General features: G+C 40.5%; 1 protein-coding gene across 3 annotated transcripts in view; it reads right to left on the reverse strand.

Moving 5' to 3' along the window:
* DGKI (diacylglycerol kinase iota) overlaps nucleotides 1–24,581 on the reverse strand; it is a 486,267-nt gene that overhangs the window by 217,884 nt on the left and 243,802 nt on the right. For 2 of the 3 annotated variants that reach the window (XM_081533025.1, XM_081533023.1), the window contains exons 8-10: nucleotides 22,498–22,614; nucleotides 12,712–12,786; nucleotides 12,114–12,212 (exon numbers count right to left, since the gene is read on the reverse strand). In XM_081533025.1, the coding sequence (XP_081389151.1) occupies nucleotides 12,114–12,212; nucleotides 12,712–12,786; nucleotides 22,498–22,614 (291 nt within the window). The remainder of the gene's footprint in view (nucleotides 1–12,113; nucleotides 12,213–12,711; nucleotides 12,787–22,497; nucleotides 22,615–24,581) is intronic. The other variant, XM_081533024.1, reaches the window with a different exon arrangement.

Genomic DNA, 24,581 nt, shown 5'->3' on the forward strand with positions numbered 1-24,581 from the left:
ATTTCCATGTCTATACCTGTGTCTATTTCTCAAAACTATTTCTGGAGTGTCTCGAGTAATCGACATTTATAGAGCTGTCATCATGGCAAATACAAGGCACTTCTAGAGGTCATTTCTTAAAAGTGAATTGAGCAAAACAATAAAAGAATAATTTTTACATTAGGCAGTATCAAAAGAGGTTTAAAATTGAGTAGGGTGCCTCACTTTAGATCATTATCAACCACAGCAAATAATATTTGATTGGTTGGGCAGCATCTGTTGCTTCTAACTATAGTCCCTTAACTAGCTATCATAATTGCTCTTTCTTAAAAATATTCCTGTTTGTAAACCTATATTCTATATTTGAGAGTCATCCTATTGTAGTTGAAATAGCACGATATTTGAGTCAGAGCTAACTTGGATGTTTTAACTGGGTGACTGTGAACATTTATAATCTTGTAGAAATTCAGCATGTAAAATACAGCAATGTCTACTTCCCAGGGTGATTATGAGAATTAAATCAATCAGTAATAGTTACATATCCAGCACAGTACTGGCACAAAATAGGCCTTTGTAAATGTTAGTCCCTTTCTTTTTTGCTCCTTGTTAATCTATTCATTAAATTACACTTGAGGGTGTGAGGGCTAAAGTGTAGTTTATAATTATCACATTGTTAATGCCAGTTGTTGCAGAGGCCAATGTAGGTCTTTTGTTCCACATCTCATCCAAACCTATAATTTAAAAGTTCTGCTTTATCATGTGCTTGCTATAAATTTAGGAATAACACTTTATCCTTAATTATTACAACTAACCCAATCCTTCAGTTTCACCAAATGACATGCTTCCCTTCCTGTAAAATTCAGACATAGGTTTAGATACATAATAGTAACTAAACACTAGGCTGCTCTCTTCTTTCCATACCAGGCCTTGGTATCAAGTCAGTTGGGATTATTTCAGGTAATCTTTTATGTTTCATAGGTAACACCAGAGTCATTTTAATGACCAATTGGCTTATTAAAAACTTCCAACTGACTTGCTAGAAAATTAATTTTTCACTTTTAGATTCCCAGGGCAATGTGTATTGTCAATGTTAATTACTCCCTTCTTGTCACCTTTGGCTCTGGTAGAGTGTGCATTTCAATTTCGGCTTCTCTCACACATAATAATACTAGGTAATTAACACCTTTCAAAAAATAAAAATAAGAAGCATTGAGAAGGTTTTCTTCAATCTTCAAATTTCTCAAAAAGGTTTGGGTGTCCACACTGTTTTGGTTTTTGCTCATTCTGTGTTAGATAGAACACCTAATTGTCCACAGTTATCCTTTTGAAGAAGGATTATTTTTTAAGGCTGGTAAATTTTGCACCCCATGCTTCTAGGAGGCGCCACTTACACTGCAGCCTATTGGAATGAGGCTCTCTGGAACTGAGCAGGGGTGACTTGCATAAACACGCAAGGCTGCCCTTTAAGTGTTTACCTTTAGGCATAATACAATTTCTTATTTTAAAAGTAACCTTTCTAAAATATATTCGTTCGCGAAAATGGTCAGTGTCTGAATAACGCATTGCACTGTATTAAGTCAATCTTGGTGGGTAAAGAAAAGACGCCTAGCACACATTCAAGTCATTTCTATTAATTCTGCTCTTAACTCTAGGATGAGCTACTTTAGGGCTTTAATAGATACAATTTATTCAATATAACTGAATGGGTGGACAAGTACTAACTCACCAGGAAAGGGGTGATTTCTTTCTTTCTCATAGACAAGATTCAAGTCTACTCCATCATTTACACAATTCATTATAAGTTCCACATATTCTCATGGTCATCACATGCTAATGCCTTGCAAGAGCTGAATTTCTGGGCAAGAGGTTTTTGTTTTAGTTTCCTCTAAATTAAAAAAAAAAAGGCTTATACATCAATTCTAATACACTCTGGAGAGAGCTCTCATACATTAGGTTGTAGATGTAATACCTCATTGACCACAGAATTTTTTAAGATATTGTGAGATTGGATATTCCTATGGAAATGTTAAAACATTGTTCTTTCCAGCTCTAGGTGTCAAACAACTTTCAAGAAAATAGATACATTTTTCTAGACAGAAACAAACAGTATTATTCATCCATTCACCTACTAAGGGCCAGGTACAGCTCTAGGTAAGGGAATCAGGAGATGGACACGACAGAGAAGATTCTTGTTCTCAAAAGGGAGTTCTCTGAATTATTCACAGAATATAGTAATTTGGGGGTAAAAAGAATCAACTAAGAATGGCTCAGTTCAAACAGCAGCACATCAAGCACTGAAATTCTCATGTAAGCCTAAATGGTCTATGCTACTAAGCAAGCCTTGGTTTATATCACGGAAATATTTTCTAGATCGTGAAAAGAACTGTCCTTAAGAAACATCTGAGGAAAATCTAACAGCAGGAGGAAGAGGTGAAGAAATCTCTTAACCCAAACAATCCCAAAGGAATACCTGTTTTATGCAATAAATCTGCATTAGGCTCCTAATCTGTACCCATGTGCACACCCAGGAGCTCAACACAAAATAAATTCACTCACTAAAGATGGTCAATGCTATGTTGAAGATGCCAACTGAAATGTATGAGTGGCCAGTGGAGATACTCAAAGCCCAACTGTGGGGACTGGACGAAGGCTTTCAAGGCAAAGTCTTGAAAGATGAGCAGAGTTAACCATTCGTTTTTAGATGAAGTAGACAAAAATGTTTTAGACACAAGCCACGTGAAGCAGCAAGATGTATCATGGAAAAACTGTATCCCTTTCAGTCTTTGGACCATGAGGCCGGGGTGGTGGGAGACGAAACTGCACAGTGAGTTGCAGACTAAGCCATACAGACCAGGGGTCCCCAACTCCCAGGCCACGGACCACCTGTCCACAGCCTGTCAGGAACCAGGCAGCAAAGCAGGAGATGAGTAGCAGGTGAGCGAGGGAGGCTTCATCTGTATTTATAGTTGCTTCCCATCACTCATGTTACCGCCTGAGCTCAACCATCTAGTTGAAGGAAAATAAGCTCAGGGTTCCCACCGATTATGTATTACGGTGAGTTATATAAATATTTCATTATATATCACAGTGTAATAATAATTGAAATAAAGTGCACAATAAATGTAATGCACTTGAATCATCCTGAAACCATCTCCAACCCCACCGCCCCACGGTCCATGGAAAAATTGTCTTCCACAAAACCCGTTCCTGGTGCCATCAAGGTTGGGGACTGCTGATATAGGCTATGGAGCTTGGGCTTTGTTTTGCAGGAAATGAGAGCCCCTGAAGTGCTTGAATCAGGAGAACAGGACTTGCATTTTGATACATCAGTCTAACTACAGACTAAGGAGTTAGACATCCAGGCCCTAGACCTATTAAAGGGGCTAGGTGGCCAGGTTTGTGCTATACACTGATGTCTGTTCTCTAAAATTCACCCTCACCATGAAGGTAGGGCCTTTGGAAATGGCACACAAAAGACACCCAACATCACTAATTATTAGAGGAGTGCAAATCAAAACCACAATGAGGTTATCACCTCAATGGTCAGAAAGGCCATCATCAAAAAGTCTACAAACAATAAATGCTGGAGAGAGTGCAGAGAAAAGGGAACCCTCCTACACTGTTGGTAAGAATGTATATCAGTGCAGCCACTATGAACAGTAGTGTAGAGGTTCCTCAGAAAACTAAAAATAGAGCTACCATATGATATAGCAGTCCTGCTCCTGGGCATATATCCAGAGAAAGGTTTAATTTAAAAATATATATGCACACCAATGTTCATAGCAACACTATTCACAATAGCCAAGACATAGAAGCAACCTAGGTTCCATCACAGATAAATAAGATGTTTTATATATATCTAAATGCATGTGTATATATATATATGTGTGTGTGTGTGTATATATGTATATATATATACACACACATATACACACAACTGAATAGTACTCATACATAAATAATGTCATTTGCAGCAACATGGATGGAACTAAAGATTACCATATTAAGTGAAGTAAGTCAAAGACAAAGATCATGTGATATCACTTAGATGTGGAATCTAAAACTGTAATACAAATGAACTTATTTACAAAACAGAAACTCGCAGGGGACACATTAGGAGTCTGGGATTAGCAGATACAAACTACTATATACAAATCAACTATACCTCAATAAAAAAAACATAAAAATAATGGCTTTTGATTTATGCTTAGGTTGAGCACAGCAGAAAACAACATCTTCATTGAGGTTGTTTGTTCAGTATTTAGAAGTAGTTTGGGGATTTGGATTTGCAGTTACTTCTTGTCTCCTCTTTCCTCCTACCTGGGTTGACTTTCCCTGGCCTGACTCAGGAGGGGTGCCCCTGATGTGGGAAAGCCTGTCTCCGGATAGGGGTGCGAACTTGGTCAGTATGAGCCTGTCCACAGACTGAACATCCTTTCCTCCTAAAACCTGCTGATAAGCTCCCTGGGAACTCCCATCCAGGGGTCCAATTCATGCCACACCTGAACCCTGGGGTTTCACACTGAACAGTGTAAGCACCCAAGGTCTGGACCCTTGACTCTAAGGACTGCCTGGTTAGAATAACTAGCGATCAGATCACTGCTTACAGGAAATAAAGCCTATATTCTAGGAAAACTTGAAATGAAGCCTAACCTACAAGAACATTGAATCACTATGTTGGACACCTGAAACTAATATTATAAATCAGCTACAGCTCAATTAAAAGAAAGACATCTGCCTAACCATGAATGTATAATCTATGTCACTGAAGATGAAATTTGTGATGGAGTGTGAAGGAGACCCAGTGTGAAAGAAGGAAACATTGACAGACATCAGAAAGTTCCATAAGACTCAGGTACAAACATGCTAATGAGTCAAGGGCATCCAAAAATACATTAAGTGTTGAAGTTAAAGCAGAGATATGTATAAGCAGTGGGGGCTCTTTCTCGAGCCCTCAGGTTTCCACACTGAGGAGGGGATCACGCAGGAGTAAAGTTTATCTTTCTTCTTTTCTGCAGGAGGAGACACTGAAGTTGATATCACAGTCCCTAACTCTAGTGAATGTTCCCACACATAGCTCACATCCCACCAATAACAGCCATACCACCGACCTCCAAAGCTTTGCAAAACACCCAGTATGTGTCTACCTGAAGGGTTAGAAAAAGGGAAAATTACTGTGAAGCATCTGTTTAAAGGAGGCTTCTCTGGTGGCTCAGACTGTAGAGGATCTGCCTGCAATACAGGAGACACGGGTTTGATCCCTGGGTCGGGAAGATCCCCTGGAAAAGGGAATGGCAATCAACTCCAGTATTCTTGCCTGGAGAATTCCATGGACAGAGGAGCCTGGTGGGCTGCTGTCATGGAGTTGCAAAGAGTCAGACAAGACCAAGCGAATAACACACAAATACATCTGTTTAAAAGAAGTCATTGTTTAAAAAACAGGATATAAAAACTGCCCCCATGTTCAGCTCAGTATCTTCCTGCCAAGTGTTGGAAATTTTCTGAAAAGATACTGAAGAAAAAGAAAAAAGAGCTATAGGCATTTTACTTGCCAGCAGATGGCGATATAGTCTAGTTATTTAATGATCAGATATCTAAGAAGATTTTGTGTGTGTGTGTCTAAGTCTGAAGACTAACCTTCAAGAACAGCAAGGGGTGGGGGGAGTACTTTATATCTAGACACAGATGAGCAAGACAAATCAATTCTTATAAGGCAAAAGCCCTAATTTAACAATCAAAACACAGAGTCCAGGAGATCTTCCTGACCCAGGGATCAAACTCACGTGTCTTGCATCTCCTGCATTGGCAGGAGGATTCTTTACCACTAGTGTCACCTAGGAAGTCCCATTTCTCTACTAATTGCTGTAAACTCCTGCGAATTAGTGTGGTATCCGAGCTGCAGCAGTGGTGACTGCTTGTTAGAAAAGCAGGATTTCAGAGGCACCCAGACTCACTGAATCAGAATCTGCATTTTAACATGATCCCTAGGTGATTCATGCACACTGAAGCTTAAGAGGAAAAAAGGCCACGGTTCTTAATACTTGCTAGACAAGAAAATCATCTAGGAGCTTAGACCAGTTAAGGCGCCCTGTCCTCACAGGTCTTAGCATGGGGTGGAGCACACATCACCGTCTTTAAAGGCTGCTGGGGTCTTTAAAGGCAGTGGGAGTTGAGAACCACTTCTCTGGGCTAAGAGATGAGCCTCCTTGAAGACAGTAAGGACAAATTGAGATGCTATTTTTCAAACAAAAAAATAAACCTTCATCTACAATAAATTCTCACCCGCTGTGCTCCTCACACAAGGCCCAGGTAACCTCAGAAGCCCTGATATGACTCTAATGACATGTCCCTAAATGAGTTCCACAAAAGACTGATGTCAGAATTATCTGAGATGCTCACCAGTGGCATTCCTGGGCCTCACCCCAGACACGCGGCACCAGATTTTATAAGGTGGAACAAGCCTAACAAGTGTTTCCATGGGTTTGATTTACACAGAAATTTGAAAGCTACTGGACTATAAGAGGGGAGAGTAAGAGGCACATATTCAGATAGAAATTCCCTGGACTGAACCCTAACGTCAGGATGAAATTTCCTAAATTTTCCCAAAACTGAAAATTTCCAGATAAAGATTCTGATGAATGGCATTTCAAAGGCTGCCTGAGGATGTCAAACAAACACAGAGGTCATGTTACTACTCTCAACTGTCTCTGAGGTAAAGAAACGTGAATGGTCTCCTTCTGGAAGGAGAGCACCGCATTATGCGAGGTTTGAGCACAGAATGCCCCCCAAGGAGAAACTCCTTGTTCACACGCACATCCTTCCCCCGTTCTCCTTCCTGGGGATAACCTGCTTTGTCTTCACTGCCACCCTCTGCTCCGCTCTGCCTCTTGGTCTCAACTGTGGCTCATCTGGGTCAGAGAGTCAAGGGAGCTGAGGAATAAGGAACTCCATTCCTCTGATTCCATTTTTCCCAGTGGGGTGGTTTACTTCATTCCCTGACTGCCCCCACCCTACAGCTGACTCATGTGCAGCGTGAAGGGCACGGTATGGCCACAGCTAGACCGAAAAGAGGAGTTAGGTCAACCCTGCCCATGACTGCCCTGCTCACCACAGCTGGGGGTGGGGGGTGGTTAGAGGTGTACCATCCCAACACTGAAGAGGGAACCATAAATATATGAACCGTAAATATATGGAGGTCAGTTTGAAAGATTCTAATTATAGATGGGTGTTTGGATTTCTCTACAGCTTTCTCAACATTTCATGTTGTGCTTAGAAACAAGGTTCTTTGTATTTATTATGCTTAGTAAAGAATTCGAGGGACTTTCCTGGTGGTCCCGTGGCTGGGACTCTGAGCTCCCAGTGCAGGGAGGTGGGGGGAGGGCCTGGGTTGCATCCCTGATCAGGGAACTAGATCCTACATGCTGCTAAAAAAGGATCCTAAAAGAAAGGATCCTGCACGCTCCAACAAAAGATCCCATATGCCGCTGTGAAGAATGAAAACCCCTGTGACACAACTGGGATCCGGCAGAGCCAAATAAATAAATATTTTTTTAAAAAAGAATTCTACTTTACAGAGGAAATACACAGAAGTTTAAAGTTACATATTATTCATTTTGATTTGCTTAGTCACATTTCTGAGAATCCTAGGTACTCTGGAGGTGACATCATTAGGGCAATGCATTCATAAGCCAAAGTGCCTCAAGTGACAGCAAAGTCATGAAGCTTTTTGCTTCTAATAACAGGTCAGTTTTAAAACCTGAATACCTCACTGTGATCTCAAATTCTTCAAACACATTTCAACATCTATCCCAAAATAATTCTTTCCTTTCCTGAAAATCCATTGATAACAAAGCCACTTTCCAGATAATCAGCTGCAAAATCTTGATGCTTTACTTCCCTTTAAGTATCCCTTTCATCCACATCCGCATCTATTCATCCACATGCCCATTCATTCATCCATACATCCATCCTTTAGCCCATAGTTCTACCCATCTATTCATTGGTCCATCCATTGAGCTCTCTATCCAATTTAAAAAAAATTTTATTGAAGCATATTTGATTTACAATGTTGTATTAATTTCTGTTATATAGCACAGTTACTCAGATATACATATATAATATATATATATTATTTTTCATATTATTTTCCATTATGCTTCATCACTGGATGTTGAAATAGTTCCTTGTACTATACAATAGGACCTTGTTGTTGAGGGAAAGATTGGGAGTTTGGGATTAGTAAATGCAAACTCTTTTATATAGAATTGATAAACAACAAGGTCCTCTATCTAATTTATGCTAACGAATAGCCTCCTGACTTATATGTATTCTCAATGTGTCTAATTAATCTGCCATCATATTACTCCTTTATTTAAAAAATATTTTTCAAAACTAAAAAAAAATCTTTAAATAGCAAAAAACAAATTTTTATTATATAAATCCAAAATCCTCAGCCAGGTTTTAAGACACTGCTCCACAAGTTCTTTCTAATCTTTAACTACATTTCTAATAACTTAAAATGCATGCTCTACCCATTATATTGTGCTCAAAATGAATCACTTTCATCACAACATCCCACCTTCTACACATACTGCTGGTTAAACAATTATAGTTCACTCCTATGCACTATGTACTCGAAATCATAGGTTCAGAGGTGCAGCCCCTGGCATTAACGAAGCCTGTATCTCTTCGGTACAGACACAAATAGTATACACAGTACAGGACTTAATGCTGCAATTTACATAGTACACATGTGCGCCATGGACTTCAGGAGCATAGCAGACAAGCCAATTAGTTTTGAGCAATTGTTCAGAAAGGTGCTACTGAGTAGTAAAGGATGAACAGGAATGTGATGCAAGAGAAAGGAAGAAGAGGGCATGACCCTAGTTTCCTCTGCACAACTAAGTGGTGTCCATCTTCTGTTTCAGCCACTTCCCCGACACCATTTCCTGATCACTCCCAAGTGACTGCTTGCCTCTGAAATTTCACAGCGCTTACTCCTTGGAAGGAAGGTTATGGCCAACCTAGACAGCATATTTAAAAGCAGAGACATTACTTTGCCAACAAAGGTCCGTCTGGTCAAGGCTATGGTTTTTCCAGTGGTCATGTATGGATGTGAGAGTTGGACGGTGAAGAAAGCTGAGCGCCGAAGAATTGATGCTTTTGAACTGTGGTGTTGGAGAAGACTCTTGAGAGTCCCTTGGACTGCAAGGAGATCCAATCAATCCATCTTAAAGGAGATCAGTCCTGGGTGTTCATTGGAAGGACTGATGTTGAAGCTGAAGCTCCAATACTTTGGCCACCTCATGCGAAGGGTTGACTCACTGGAAAAGACCCTGATGCTAGGTAGGATTGGGGGCAGGAGGAGAAGGGGATGACAGAGGATGAGATGGCTGGATGGCATCATCGACTCGATGGACATGGGTTTGGGTAGACTCTGGGAGTTGGTGATGGACAGAGAGGCCTGGTGTGCTGCGGTTCATGGAGTCGCAAAGAGTCAGACACAACTGAGTGACTGAACTGAACTGTGGCTTGATCCACTCAATTTAGAATTCACATCTCCTTAATGTTGCTCAGATTCTTTTTCCCATTCGCCCCTTTTGTGTCATTAACAAACACAATATCCTTAGAAAACTCACTTCTGCTTCCTTGAGCTGTTTTCTATAGAAGAAGCAATCATAGATCATCTCTGAAGTCCCTATCTTTAATAATTTATACAGAGATTGAAACAGGAACAGGCTGTGTCTTAACTGGACTGCCCCCTCCTCAAAAGCAGAGATCATCTACAATTTTCTAAATGTCTTAAAGGAAAAGCTTATAAGAATTTAATGAGTGCATTTTACATAGACTCTCATGATAAACTATACCTGACATTAATTAGCATGTGGTGCTCAGGTGGCCAAAATCATGGAGTCATTTACATTAATTAACTGCACTCTGTTCCACGGTCCCCAACCACACCCTCAACCCTAGTTAGGCTATGGAAAGACTAGACCTAGAGAGGGAGTAAGATTCAGAGCAAAGTGAACTTCACTCCCAAGAAATTTCTCAAGAGGTAGTTTTAGTATCACCATCATTGCAACATGAAGATCATCACTTAGTAAACCAAAAGAGCAGGATGTTAAAAATAAATTCTCTACTTGCAACATTTCTTTTCTCTATTCTCTACAATGTTAATACAGACTCTCAACAGAAGAATTATTATTAAGAATATTGGGGAGACTTCCCTGGCAGTCCAGTGGTTAAGACATTGCCTTCCAATGCAGGGGGCATGAGCTGGAGTCCTGGTCAGCGAGCTAAGATACTACATGCCTCATGGCCAAAAGAGCAGAACATAAATAAGAGAGGCGGTATTGCAACAAATTCAGTATGCTCAGTCAGTCAGTCTTGTCCAACTCTTTGCAACCTCATGGACTGCAGCCCACCAGGCTCCTCTGTCCATAGAATTTTCCACTCAAAAATCCTGGAGCAGGTTGCCATTTCCAACTCGAGGGGATCTTTCCAACCCAGGGATCAAACCTGAGTCTCCTGCGTTTCCTGCATTGGCAGGGATTGGGATTCTTTACCACTGCACCACCTGGGAAGCCCCAACGAATTCAATAAAGGCTTTAAAAATGGTCCACATCAGAAAAAAAAAAAACTCTTGAAAAAAGAAAAAGAATTTGGAGATTTCCCTGGTGGTCCAATGTTAAGAATCTGCCTTGCAATGCTGGGGACACCTGTTTGATCCCTGGTCCGGGAAGATCCCACATGCCACGGGGCAACTAACACCTGCCACAACTACTGAGCCTGCACCCTAGAGCCCATGCTCTACAGGAGAAGCCACCGCAGTGAGAAGCTTGTAGCAACTAGAGAGTAGCCCCCACATGCTGCAACTAGGGAAAGCCAGTGTGCAGCAATGAAGCCAAAACTTAAATAAATACATAAACAAAAATTAATAAAAATAATTTTGAAGAAAGGAAAGGGGGGATAATATTTCTTTAAATTAGAAGCTGCCATTAGAGAAGCTTTACTATAATTAATGTGATCTGGAAAATACCCCATTAACTTTACTAATAAGAACAAGCATTATCTTGGGTCAATCTTAATTCTATGATTTACCTACTTATATGAGGTGACTAAAACAGTTTTAAATCTTTAAGTTGCTTAGTGTGACACTTCAGGGAATCTTGTCTCAAAATGTAAAATGTGCACTTAATGGACACAGGAAATATCATTTAAACTTGCATGAAAGACACAGCAAAATCAGAACCCACAGAGGAGTATTGATAAGAATCCTCAGAGAGTGGGATGAGAACTAGATGAGGAGACAAGGACTTGGATTCTAGGACAATTTCTATCCTTTAAAGAGCTGTGTACATTAGATATGTTATTAAAGTTTACTTTTCTAAGGCTATTTGTTATCCTTAAATGAGGTTGATATTAATCATTCTATAGGACTTGGGCAAATGAAACCTATGAAAGGTGAAATATTTTTGGTAGCCTTCGTGGTGTCTGTTGTTCATGATTATCATGGGTAATAAATCATTATTCTCTCTTTCCTCTGAAGACAGGGGGAAAAGTAGTTGAGTCTAAATTACAGTAGAAAGAAACACAGGCGGTGGTTCAGACGGTAAAGATTCTGCCGGCAATGCAGAAGACCTGGGTTTGATTCCTGGGTCGAGAAGATCCCCTGGAGAAGGGAACGGCTACCCAGTTCAGTATTCTTGCCTGGAGAATTCCATGGACAGGGGAGCCTGGTGGGCTACAGTCTGTGGGGTTACAAAGAGTCAGACACAACTGACTGACTAACACACACACACACAAGCTCACGAAGGGCTTCTTAAGTATAGGAGTTGAGAAAGCTGAAACACTGAGAATTTGTAGCATGAACTTTCCTGAAAATCTGTAAGCAAAATGTTAGCAGTTAGGTTTTTGAACACCTCTAGTAAAGCTTGACATGGAAGCAGAGGGATAAATCCTAGAACCTCGAGGTTTCGCCTGGCTCTGTCAAGTGTAAAGCTGTGCCTTACTGGAGAAACTGTCTGTCTTCCAATGCCAGGAGTCCCACAGGGCGCTATTTTACTTGGTGTCAGGAAATGTGTTTTCAAGAAAGTGTTGAAACTCCCAAGTGGAACGCATGAAAACTGACTTACCTGGTTGCCTCCACTCTTGGGGTTCACGAACACAAGCAAGGGTTTCATGAGCGGAGAAGAAATAGGTTTTATCACAAAAGGACGACCTTTGTTTTCCTGCTAAAGAAAGAAAGCAGCACTATTGAGACACACATCCACGACTTGAAAAGCAGCCCCAAAGCAATGAAAGTGAGACATTTCTAGAACCACTGCCGTTCCCCACCCCACCCCCCAAAATACACTGTATCTTGTTTCACAGGGCTTACTCAACGTGAGAAAGTGTCTCAAGCTATAACTTGTCCCCAAGAATTTAGCCATGATTTGTTTTTTGTTCTATAGGCTCGAAGTGTTCTAGATACATTCTAGCTCTCATCTTCATCTTTATCATCTTTGGGATAATACTTCCACAGACAAGAACAAATGCTCTGAATCTCAAGTGGTAAGAGGTTTTATGCATATATTTTAAAGGAACAGGCAGAATCCCAATGTGGTTAGGGTATGGTGAAGGAGAATGGTGGGAGATACATCAGAAAAATGAGCTCGGGCCAGGTCGAGTCAGATGGAGGAGACGGTGGAGAGGAAGGTGGATTTCCCTGGACCATCACGCTCAAGCACTTACTTCGCTTCCTCTTTTACTGGCTTTTCTTTTAAAGCTTGTTCTCTTCTTCTTCCGATTGGACGCCTTCAGGGAATTCTGCAGGGAAAGAAGGGACCCCTGAGCTGGGAGGCCGACAGCCCACGAGCGCGCCCATGCAGGACCATGTAGAAGGTGACGGCGGCACATGCTGTCTGGCAGGGCATGCTTCTCATGCTTTGACACTTCCAAGCCACTGCTCATGGGGAAGCCACACACAGAACCCAGTCGCGTGCTTCAGAGTGAGCGACTGACTCCCCACCCCACGGAGAGGCAGGGAGTTAGAACCCTGGAGGCTCTCATGGACTCACATAACAACACATGTTATACCTGCCAACCCTCCCAGTAAAAATGGAAGAATCCCAAATTCTCTGAGGGGCTCCAGTCTCCCGCCCAACCAGGTCCGTCTCCCGCCCAACCAAGTTCAAGAAGTTCATCTCCTGGTATGGAGATCACCTATGTGGAAATGTAAAAAAGGAGGCCATTTTTCACGTTTTTCTTTTTGCTTTTTTTTTTCCCCCTCTGTTTACTTTTTATAGGAAATGACCTGTTCATATAAAATGACTCAACCCCACTGAAATGTTATGAGCCAAGTCTTCTACCAGCATTCATGGCTTGGTTTTAAAAATGTGAAGAGTCACGTTACTTATCATAGTAGAGAGGCAGTCACTGCTCTTCCTTTTTCTGGCTAAGGACCCACTGGTTTAAAAAAGTCCTCCCTCCCTTGGCAACCTTGATTTTTTTCCTCTCACAGAAGCGCATCCAACTTGAAACACAGGGACCCCAAATTTACTTTCCCTGTCTTTCTCTTTCTAGGGAACGTATGGACCACAACTCTGATTATTTCAGCTATTTACTCTTAATATTTGATACAGATGCTTTGAGAAGAACCTCTCTCTGGGAACAGTCACAGCTCCCTGGCTGAAGGCAAGGCAAAACCAGATTTAATTAGTGTAGAGTCAATAATTAATTAGATGGCCATCTTCATAAAGGCAAGCTATTACTACCATGACATAGATGTTTTACAAAGTGTTGAAAGCCTGAAATACAAAATCTTTAACTTAAAAGTTTACATAAGTATAGACACATGCATTGTTTGAGCAATTAAATGTTTTCAAACAGCTTGAAGAAACTTAGATATCTATTTTTCAACATTGTATTTTTTCTTAGAGCATTCAAAATAAACCTTTTAGTCTAGAGTACATATATTAACACATCCAAGTTAGTAATGAAACTACTTAGCTTTTATTTTACTTGCATTTGGACCAAGAAAAAAAAAGTTGATTTGTGGCCTGTGCTCACCAAGGATGAAGGAAACTTTCTTGAACCACCATTTGTCCCAAGGTTTTCTTCCCCCATCAGATTAAAAGAGTCTTCAGGTTCTCTGAATCTCACCAGAAAAGAAATCCAGAAGTTCATAGGTGTTCGCGATGCCAGGTGATTTCTCATCACTCACTCTAGACTATAATTCTCCTGCAAACAGATCTCCAAGTTTCCAAATTCCTCTTTAAATGGATCTATTATCATGTCCCTCTTTGGGAAACTTCTGCATTCTTTGAGTATTTGCTATGTTTTGACTACTTACAGTTTTATTAAAAGGGAAGAACAATTACTTGGAACTTTTAAATGCTTAATCAGTCGAATATTCCAAGTAGAGTGCTGAAAACTATTAGACTGGCAGAAGCAGTATCTATTACTTATGGCAAATCATGATGCTTTGAGTGTTAGTACCTGGGCCCCAACAAATATTCTTATTTAATTTGTTTAGGGTGAAGCCCAGGCCAAGATACTTTTTAAAAGCTCCCCAGAATAGAATAGATTACGACAGGATGGAATAGAATAAAATAAAATAATAAAAGCTCCTGGGGAATTCTAATGTAGCCAGAATTGAGAACCTCTGTTTGAAGTACAAAAGGTAGAATGAGGAGTCGTATGTACTATGTACAGTAAAGCCAGTCACTGGGGTAAGAAGCATGAGGTGTGGGATTTGACAGACTGAATTCTGAACCTCCCTGTTACTAGCTCCATAACCTTGGCCAAGTCAAACTTTTGAAATAATAGTTTAATTTTCAAATGAAGGTGATAATACCTACCTCACTGGACAGTTATGGAGTTTAAATGAAAAAAAGTGGATGTAAAGTAGTTAACCTGGTATCCATCCCATGAGAAACACTTTGATCAATGTTATCAGTTGCCTGTTGATGGCTATATATCCCCAGCACAAATGCCTAGCGCACAGTATGCACTCACATCATTGTGGAAATAATAAATCAGTATTTTCACAATTCACAACACTGACCGAGTCTTCCCTGATTTCAAAAAGGGTCCTTAGGAAGTGAGTGACTGTTTCCTAATTTCTTTCGTTTTTGTTCATTTCATGCCAAGAGCAATGCAGGACACCAAACACTTAAAGGAACACACTATGGGCCTTGGCTCTTGACAGGACTCAATAATGAAACTCCAAGAGATAGGTCACATGAGTCAAGTTGAGAGACTATTTCCTCAACTTGCTTGATCACAGAAATCACAGTTCTTCAGGTGATACTGCTGATCAAGTATGTTTGAGAAGAGGGTTAAAAAAACACACCAAAATAAGGCTGTATGTCTGAAAAAGGAGCAGGCAGGGGACTCAGCTCTCATAGGGAACAGACAGACAAAATGCCTTTGTTTTAAACATAGAGGCAAATGCTTCCAAATCTCACCAAGCCACAGGCACCTGAGGCCTTCATCTCACAGAACAAGAAGGGGGAAAGATCAACACAGTGGTTGACTTACAGTACCTGGACAATTGTACATGAGCTCTGAGTAAGCTTACCTCCCTACAGATGGTCAAAGAGCAAACGATAAGCATTATGGAACTTCACACCTCCAAATTCCCCAGGCTTCTTTCTGTCCTTGTGTAAACATGTATCTCTGTCTCAGTACATCACTTCTTTTAGAAGGCAGCTTAATTCAGTGAGGAACAGATGGATGCGAAGGCAGATTCAGGCTGTGTTTTGGCCAAGACAAGTCTTCAAGTCTTGCTAATCCACAATATCACTTACACTGCCTGGTCAGTCTTGTGCGAGTTAAATAAACATGGTTCTCAAGAATGAAAAAATTATACCAAGATGTTATTATCTAGAATTGTTGACAAAACAGCCAAGAAACCTTTAATACTTTTCCTGGGTTCTAAAACAAAGCATTGCTCTTATCAAAAGCAGCTAACTCAGTGATGCAAAGGGTTCGCTCTACAAGTTCGACTGTCCAAACATCGAAACGTAGTGCTCTTGTCTGGATTTTTACATTCTTCTGATTCCAATAGCATTCATCCCTGTACATTCTGTGCCCACTCTTTTGTGAAATTCTTAAGAAAAGATAAAATGATTTTTGTTTTCTTGTCCCAGGTATTGTGGCACAGGATTACCTTGCCACAAAAATAATCCTATCAACACAATCTTTATCACAGTTATGACGCCTTCCTGGGCTGTTATGAAATCCTACGGGTGAATCACTCCACTGTGAATGAAACCCAACTTACTACTCTTATTAACTCTTGGGATTTCCTCAGGTGACAGGATCACAAAGGATCAATTATAATAACACGTCTAAAGAAACGATATCTTACTTCATCATCCCAGATGAAGTCTTCCTCCATTCACACACTGGACAAAACTCTGATGGATAACAAGAGGGCGCTCCATGGACTTTGTCTATGAAAGGATATTCTCACTCTGCCCTGCTCCAGGTTTAGCACTGCAGCAATGGTTGTTGTGAGGACAAGCAAGCAGAAGAATCAAGAAAACTTACTCCGAAAATTAAGGACAGGGTCTCAGCAGCTTCTCAGGCATATTTGGCCAAATCACAGCAAGTGTTTCTTGACCTTTAGAACTGAACAAAGGAAGTCTTTGGCATGGGGCATTGAGGGAGATTGTTGGTCATTGCTATTACATACCATGGGGTCCTAGCATTTTAAGATAATCCAATCTTAAGGAATAAGGACTAGCATGGAGAAAGCCCATACAAGGCTAGGCAGGAGTTGATTTTGACATTTTTATAACCAGACCATTAGAAATAATATAAATATCCATTGAGAGGAAATTGGCTTAAATCAACTTTAAAATATCCATAGCAGCTTAAAAGGAACCAAATATATATGTATTAATATAGACTTTTCCCTATGATTTTTCAAATAGAACAGCCAAATTTTAAAGCACTAAGTAGAGAATGATGTTATTTATTAAAAACACACACCTCTAGGGTCCTCCCACAAATCCGACCTCACAAAAAGTTCATGTTGCATGAGTCTTGCTCCATCAGCTCCAAGTGCCTGCACGAGTATTTGAATATCTTTAACTCATTCATCCAAAGCATTATCCTCTAACATTTTCAGGCCAGAGGACAAATACTGACATTTGTGATTTCAAATATAACTTGGACTTTATATTAACTGATTGAGTCTTGGTCACCAAAATTTGTTTTTTTTTTCAGTTTAACTGCTTTCAGTTATCTACCTTTTCAGTTCCAGGTCTCTCCAAGTAATTTGGTGATGAAACCTAGCAAATCATCCAGCACGCTTTCACTCAGCGCCCAACTCCACAGCTGGTCATGGAGTCATTATCCACTCAGGACCCGCCGTCTTTCCACAGAGAACGAAAATATATGGTTTAATTCCACCTCTTTACAACCCACTTTTTCAGACCATAACACACTTCAGTAGATTTCCTTTACTCTTCTTCTTTACAGCCATTTATTTAGACACAAACATCACAAATAAAGCCGACTTTATTTCATGACCCATCTTCACTGCTGTAATCAGTTAGATCCTATTGGCTCACATCAGCCTTCCTCATTCCTCTTGCCAGGGATGCGGCCCACTTCCTTCAAGACCAAGCACACAGGGCAGATTTCCCACTGAGACTAGGCTATTCTCCGACTGAGGGAGCTCAGTTCTGCTTCAAGTCTTCACTGTGTTTCTACATCTTAGGTGGCATTTACCCCTTTGCACCTTAGATGTGTACGTATCTCAATGACCAGGGCTGATGCAACCCAACTCTCTGGGCCCTTCCTTTCACCCCCATATGTGTATCTCTCCCATGAGATGCACACCAGTCAAACAGATATCCCTTCCCAGACATCTGAAAACTACTCTTTCAGTGGGTTAGCCAAAAAGCTCATTTGTGTTTTTCCATAAGATGTTAGCGAAAAAACTTGAACGAATTTTTTGGCCAACCCAATATTAAGGATTTACTTGTGGCTGAATTCCTCTCCAGAATGAAATTCACAAAGACTCCAACCAATGATTTAGACTGTTGTGTCTATTTTCCTCCTTGGGATGTACACTCTTTGTGGACATCAAATGAATAACTGATTCATCTTTGAATGTGGTTAATTAAGCATATATTTAATTCAATTAAGGCTCTTCTCCTTTATCACTGTTAAGCGGAGTCATAGAAAACTGGTGGGTAGGTGCTTGTGCTCAGTTGTGTCTGCCTCTTTGCAACCCTTTGGACTGTAGCCCACCAGGCTCCTCTGTCCATGGGATTTTTCAGGCAAGAATACTAGAGTGGGTTGCCATTTCCTTCTCCAGAGGATCTTCCTGACCCAGAGCTCAAACCTGTGTCTCCTGCAGCTCCTGCATTGCAGGCAGATTCTTTACCTGCTGAGCCATCAGGGAAGCCCCAATGGAAAAACATAGAAATATATGGTACAGGTGGAAAGATACATAAACACTAAATGCTCAAAAAGCATTTTATCTGCTGTTTTCCATCTACTTTTCAAATTTTCCTTTTTTAAAAAAAGGTTTCCCGCCCAATGTCTCCAAACAAATTCTCTAATCTTATTGCTTCCACACCATTTGTAACAGGTTGCCACCCATGCCCCATACTCTACAAACTAAGGCTTTGACTTATCAATGATCTGGTTCCAAACACAAAGACTTCTCTCAACCCTTGCTATATTTTTCATGTCTACAGAATTGAACATTGATGACTGCCCTATTTTTCTTTTCATCTTTTTAATAATGAAATTCATGCTATCATAGTTCTCTGTCTAGCAACATTCTCCTCCTTCCATTTTCTAGGTGTGGATGTTCTCCTGTCTTCTATTCTTTTATTTAGTAAATGAACAGGTCTTGGCTGTCTCCCCTGCGATAGGGATTGGGCTAGTGAATATACAATCCCACTCCGGTGTGAAATACAACAGCTACAGTAATACTTCCAGGTGCGCTTGGAAACGCTGTAGATACCAGGCTATGGCCCCTACTCTTGACTCTTTCTGCCCCCTCCGCTGGGTCTCTCTCTCACCCTCTTTACATCTGCTTTCACTGGAACACAGAAGGTTCGGGGATCAGCAGCTTCTATCCCGACCCAGCTTCATCTGACACCTTGTGCTCCTAAAAGTCAACAAGAAGGAAAACAGCAAGAGCTAAAATCTGAGTGGTTCCAATGAGCTAGGTACTGTTCTGTGTGTTACTTTGTGTGTTTTAGCTCACTAGTCCTCAAAAAAGCTCTATGAAATAGGTACAAGTGTTATTTACTCTTTACAGAGGAGAAACTGAAGTAGAAGAGATTAAGAGATGAAACAAGCTACTAAGTGGCAGAGCAAAGTTATGAGTCCAGGCTGCCTGGTTCGCAAACCAGAGCTCTTCACCACTACCCTATTGCCACGCTGCCCCCTCAGGCTCATTATACACCACCTTTTATACAGAACTTAGTTAATTAGTTAAATTACTTGATGACTTTGGAACCCAGGGGAGGAGGGACCACCAAAATTTTTAAAGTTATCTGATTCATCAAGGCTGGTTTTAGTGACATGGTAAAGTAGCATGATATACCATTAAGAGCTTGGATTTCAGAATCACAATTTGTGGGTTCAAACGCATCTCACACCAATAATTGCATAGCCCCAGCTAATCCGTTTGACTTTTCTATTCCTCACTTTCCTCAGCTGCAAAGTGGGACTAATAAGAGCACTGTGACAATGAGATACTGAATGTATAGTACTTAAAATATCTAACACATGTAAAGCATTCAATAAATGTTAGCTTTCATTCTTATTATTACAATGTCCTGAATCATGATGGGAATAAAAAGGTGGATTATTAAAAAATTTTGGACCTTAGCATCCTGACTCTGAACTACTTTCCAAAAACCATTCCCACCTATCAGCTACCTAATAAAAGTTGCTAAGATACCAACTTATTATTACGAAAATTTAGAAATGAAGCCAAACACAAAAGCATCTGTTATGTATATATTTGCTGGTAATAAGGTCAAAGTCTCTTTATAGAAAAACTGTAGCTAAAAAATGAAGACTAAAAATTGGAAAATCACCCTTTAACAAACCCTAATGAAATAAAAGATTTAGGCAACAATCTGTAATGTATAAAATTACAGATGAAAGACAGAGGGACAAATTTATAATAAATGTATTAGGATAACAGTTTCTGAATCCTAACACCACTAAGAGTGAACAATCTGGTATTGCTGCTGCTGCTGCTGCTGCTGCTAAGTCGCTTCAGTCGTGTCCGACTCTGTGCGACCCCATAGACAGCAGCCCACTAGGCTCCCCCGTCCCTGGGATTCTCCAGGCAAGAGTACTGGAGTGGGGTGCCATTGCCTTCTCCGAATCTGGTATTATGTTTCGTTAAAAGCAACATGACAGAAAAAGACATCATTACCCAGACAGCCCATTTGCCAAGAAATTAAACCTAAATCTGACTCTTTACATCTAAATATTTTTGTAAGAAATATGGGCCATGATTTTAAATGATGATTTAAATGATTTTAAAACACAATAAGGACACAATCAGTCAAAATTAAAATATGAGCTATGTTATAGGTAAAGTGACCCTATTTAAATAAATGGCAGAAAAACTAAGAGAGGAGAGTGCTATAGATTAAAAGAGATTTAAGAGATCAGTCAACAAACAGGAAGTTGCAGACTTTGGATCTTAGTTTGACAAAAATAACTGTAAGAAAGATATATTTGAAAGAATAAGAAAATATTTTAATGATGCCACCTCAAATTAATTAATTTTGATGGGTGAAGTCATGGTATGGAATTATCTTTCTGGGAAACAAAAGGCAGCATCTATAGATTAAATGGTATGCTAAACTTTGCTTTAAAATACCCTAGCAAAAGGGAAAGAGGAAGACTTGTACTTTCAAGAAGACAGAGTAAATGGGGTGGGGCCGGAAGGAACATGGATGTGGCAATGACGAGGTAACACAAGGACACCTATGGTGACGGAATTGTTCTGTGTCTTCACTGATCAGTGTCAATATCCTGGTTATGAGGTTATACTCTGATACTACAAGATGGTACCATGAGGAGAAGGTTTGCAATGGATACAAGGGTTCCTTCTGTGTTGTTTCTTCCATGGGAATCTCAAAACAAATTTAATTATAAAAAGCAAAATATGGCGTGGCAAGGGATAGATGAAACCACAGCAGCAGAAAAGTTCATGGTTATAAAATTCATTATGATCATCTCTTTCTCTCCACTTGTTTGAAAATTTCCACAACCCAAAGATCTTTTAAAGTTTACAAAAGTAAACTTAGAGTTTCTCTGCGGAGTGGTAGTGTCTTCTGGTTTTCCTGTTTTATCTTCAGTCGTCCAAAATCCCACACCACTAGGTCACCCTACATACTCATGCTAGGTGTTCCTAAAAGGAAATTATATTTAAAAATATACATATATATATATATATAATTTTACTCAATCACTCCTTTGTTGAAAGGATAAAGTTTACAAGGAGCAAAAATCTCCTCTGAGTCAGGCCTGAACAATCTTACGCTCATCCCTTTTACTCACCCCCTACAAAAACCTTCCTCTGCAGTCAACCTAATCTCACAGCTCCATGGATATAATTTTGAACAAAGTATACTTGCTCCTGCCATTCTCCTGCATGTTATTTTCTTCTCCACTGATCTAAATCCCATCCATCTTTAAGGAGGCAGAATAAAACCCACTTGCTTCATGAAGCTCTCCCTGATCTTTCCTTAAAGTAATTACATGGTTCTTCAGAGCAAAAATCATATATTACATCACAGTGCTTAGTAGCCTTCTTGATACCATCTAGGTTTTTGATGAAACCGTGTTGATTTAACTGAATGTTTACTATAAAACAATTGGAGAGGGTACTGAATTTTAGGGGGAAACATACGTACAAAAGAGCTTCTTGGTTGCTCAGACCTAAAGAATCAGCCTGCAATGCAGAAAGTACAAGGAGGCTTGAATACAGAATGAGATTAGCTGTTAAGAGGATAAATTCTACTTTGCCTTAAGGAAAGAGTGTTGCTCTCTAAGCAGGCCTCGTGTACTGGGGAAGGTCATGACCCACAGTCTGCGTTGGGGTTGGAAGTGGTGGAAATCGCAACCCAACACTGAAGCCTGCACCACCGTGTGCCCTCACAGCCACTCCCTGGGGTTGCCCAGGCTGCAAGAGAAGAGAGTCGTGTAAGAATCAGCTGCACGCACCACTCACCACGCGGCTTTAAGGAACTCAGCAGAGTGCCCAGGCAGAGAGAATATATATTAGCATCTGAATGGGGAACAAGCACTCCTGCTGTGAATCTCTGATTTCTTTAGGAAGAAGAGGCTGGTTCCATGAGAGAGCCCAACAGCAGTACAGGGATGGGCTAAGGGGATGAACTGGGAAGCTAAGCATGGGCCTGTGGGGAGGAGTTAGCAGAGATCGTAGGAACCTCATCAGGGGGGAGAAAAGCAAGAAGCAGCAGTTCCTTTTTCTCTGAGCTGGCCCAGCAGCATCAGGGTCCCGGCAGTTACCTGAGGTTTCTTCACCTTAATGATCCAGGTAGGCGGAACAATAACAGCAGCGTGAGCCCCCAGGGAGCAGGGTTCCTCAATCTGATGCAGCATGAAGCAGGTCACCTTATTGTGAAACTGAAGGGAAAAACAGGCCAGTAAACAATTCTGCACGGAGGGAAATGCTGCCGCAAGAAGGAAGTACACGTGTGCATACTTATGCACGTGCTTGCGTGCACACACACACACAGAGGTCCCATGCTCCTCATCACTGCCCAACCAGCCCCAGGAACTGAAGAGACCCGATTTCAAATTCATTCTACTTTATAAACTGACAACAACTGATAACAAGAACTCAGCTTATAGGACAGACCAGCTGAAACTTGATAACCTTTTATAGGATATTTACATTAAAAGCATTAGAGACTTGAAGGGTTCTAGAAAGGCTAACTTTGCACATAATTTTGTTTCACTTGGCTTGCGCCCATCACAGACTTGGCTGATCTGGGATAATGCTGAGAAGGCAATGAAGACAAGCAGAGTGGCATTCCTACTATCCGCCTCTCGTTTTTCTATCCACAGACATCAATCCTTCCCAGTAGTCCTTCCAGTGTAAGGGACTCAGGAAAAAAAATTGTCTCTTCTAGAGAGTTGTTAGAGAGGAAACAAAAAGACTGCTTCTGCTGGGTTTGTCTAGGGCTGCTGAAAAAATAATGGTCCTAGCACACTTGGCAAATCTAAAGTGCTTTTGATTTTTGAAAGGAAGGAAGTCAATATAGGCTAATGATAATAACAATACTTAGGTTTCAGGGACTTAACTCTATACCCCAAAGGACTGCGTAACCTTAGGCCAATCACATTTCCAGTAATTTTTTTGTGTGTGTGTGACTGTAAAGTGATAATAACGTGTGGTAGTGTTTGTTTTCTAATAAACATCAAATCCCCATCATACAATTATGGGCTTTAAAATTTTAATCATAGTGATTTAAAAAAAAAATTAACAGTAGCTGCTACTTAGATTCGGAGAAGGCAATGGGACCCCACTCCAGTACTCTTGCCTGGAAAATCCCAAGGAATGGAGGAGCCTGGTAGGCTGGAGCCCATGGGGTCACAAAGAGTCGGACATGACTGAGCGACTTCACTTTCACTTTTCACTTTCATGCATTGGAGAAAGAAATGGCAACCCACTCCAATGTTCTTGCCTGGAGAATCCCAGGGACAGGGGAGCCTGGTGGGCTGCCGTCTATGGGGTCGCACAGAGTCGGACACGACTGAAGCGACTTAGCAGCAGCAGCAGCAGCTACTTAAGATTATACTTAATGTGACCACATAATTTATCATCTTAACGGAAACAATTTTAAGAATGAAAGGGAGCAGAGACAATAATTATGTTGGAATAGCAGACACAAATTAGGACTGTCTCAGGAAAACTGGCAAATATAGCCACCCCAATTATATCACCTCAGGGCAATTTTATCTTTACTGCTGAGTATCTTCAAGATCTGACATGATCCAGTGGCAAATTACTAAATCAATTAAGCATGAAATACTAATTAATAAGATAATAAATAATTCCCCCTAAATTGTTTGTGATTTGCAAACAATTTGATATACCAGAGAAATGTCATTCAAATTCCTTCTTTAAAAAGTAATTTTCTCTCAAATCATCCCATCTTCTCCTTCTCCCACTGAGTCCAAAAGTCTGTTCTTTATGTCTGTGTCTCCTTTGCTGCCCTGTATGTCAGATTGCTGGCAACACAATATTGCAAAGTAATTATCCTCCAATTAAAATAAATTTTTAAAAAATAATTTTATTTTAATAATTCAGATAACCCCCCATATGAATAGCCATTGTATTTCTAACATGGCAGGAATCTCAGAGATTGCCAACTCCAACTCTCACAATTTACACCTGAGTACTCCAGAGAGACTAAGAGGTGTGTCTCAAACTGCATGACTTTTAAGGGGTAGAGTCAGGACCCAAATACATGAAACCTGGCTCCCAAATACAGTTTTATTTTCTACTATAGGAAGTGTCTACAGAAGGCACTTAATTGTTTGACATCAGATATCCTAGAAGGAATTACCTATAGTGTTAAAATACA

The sequence above is a fragment of the Giraffa tippelskirchi genome, chromosome 10, assembly GCF_054371585.1.
Source record: "Giraffa tippelskirchi isolate mGirTip1 chromosome 10, T2T-mGirTip1v1.2.pri, whole genome shotgun sequence".
Taxonomy (NCBI): domain Eukaryota; kingdom Metazoa; phylum Chordata; class Mammalia; order Artiodactyla; family Giraffidae; genus Giraffa; species Giraffa tippelskirchi.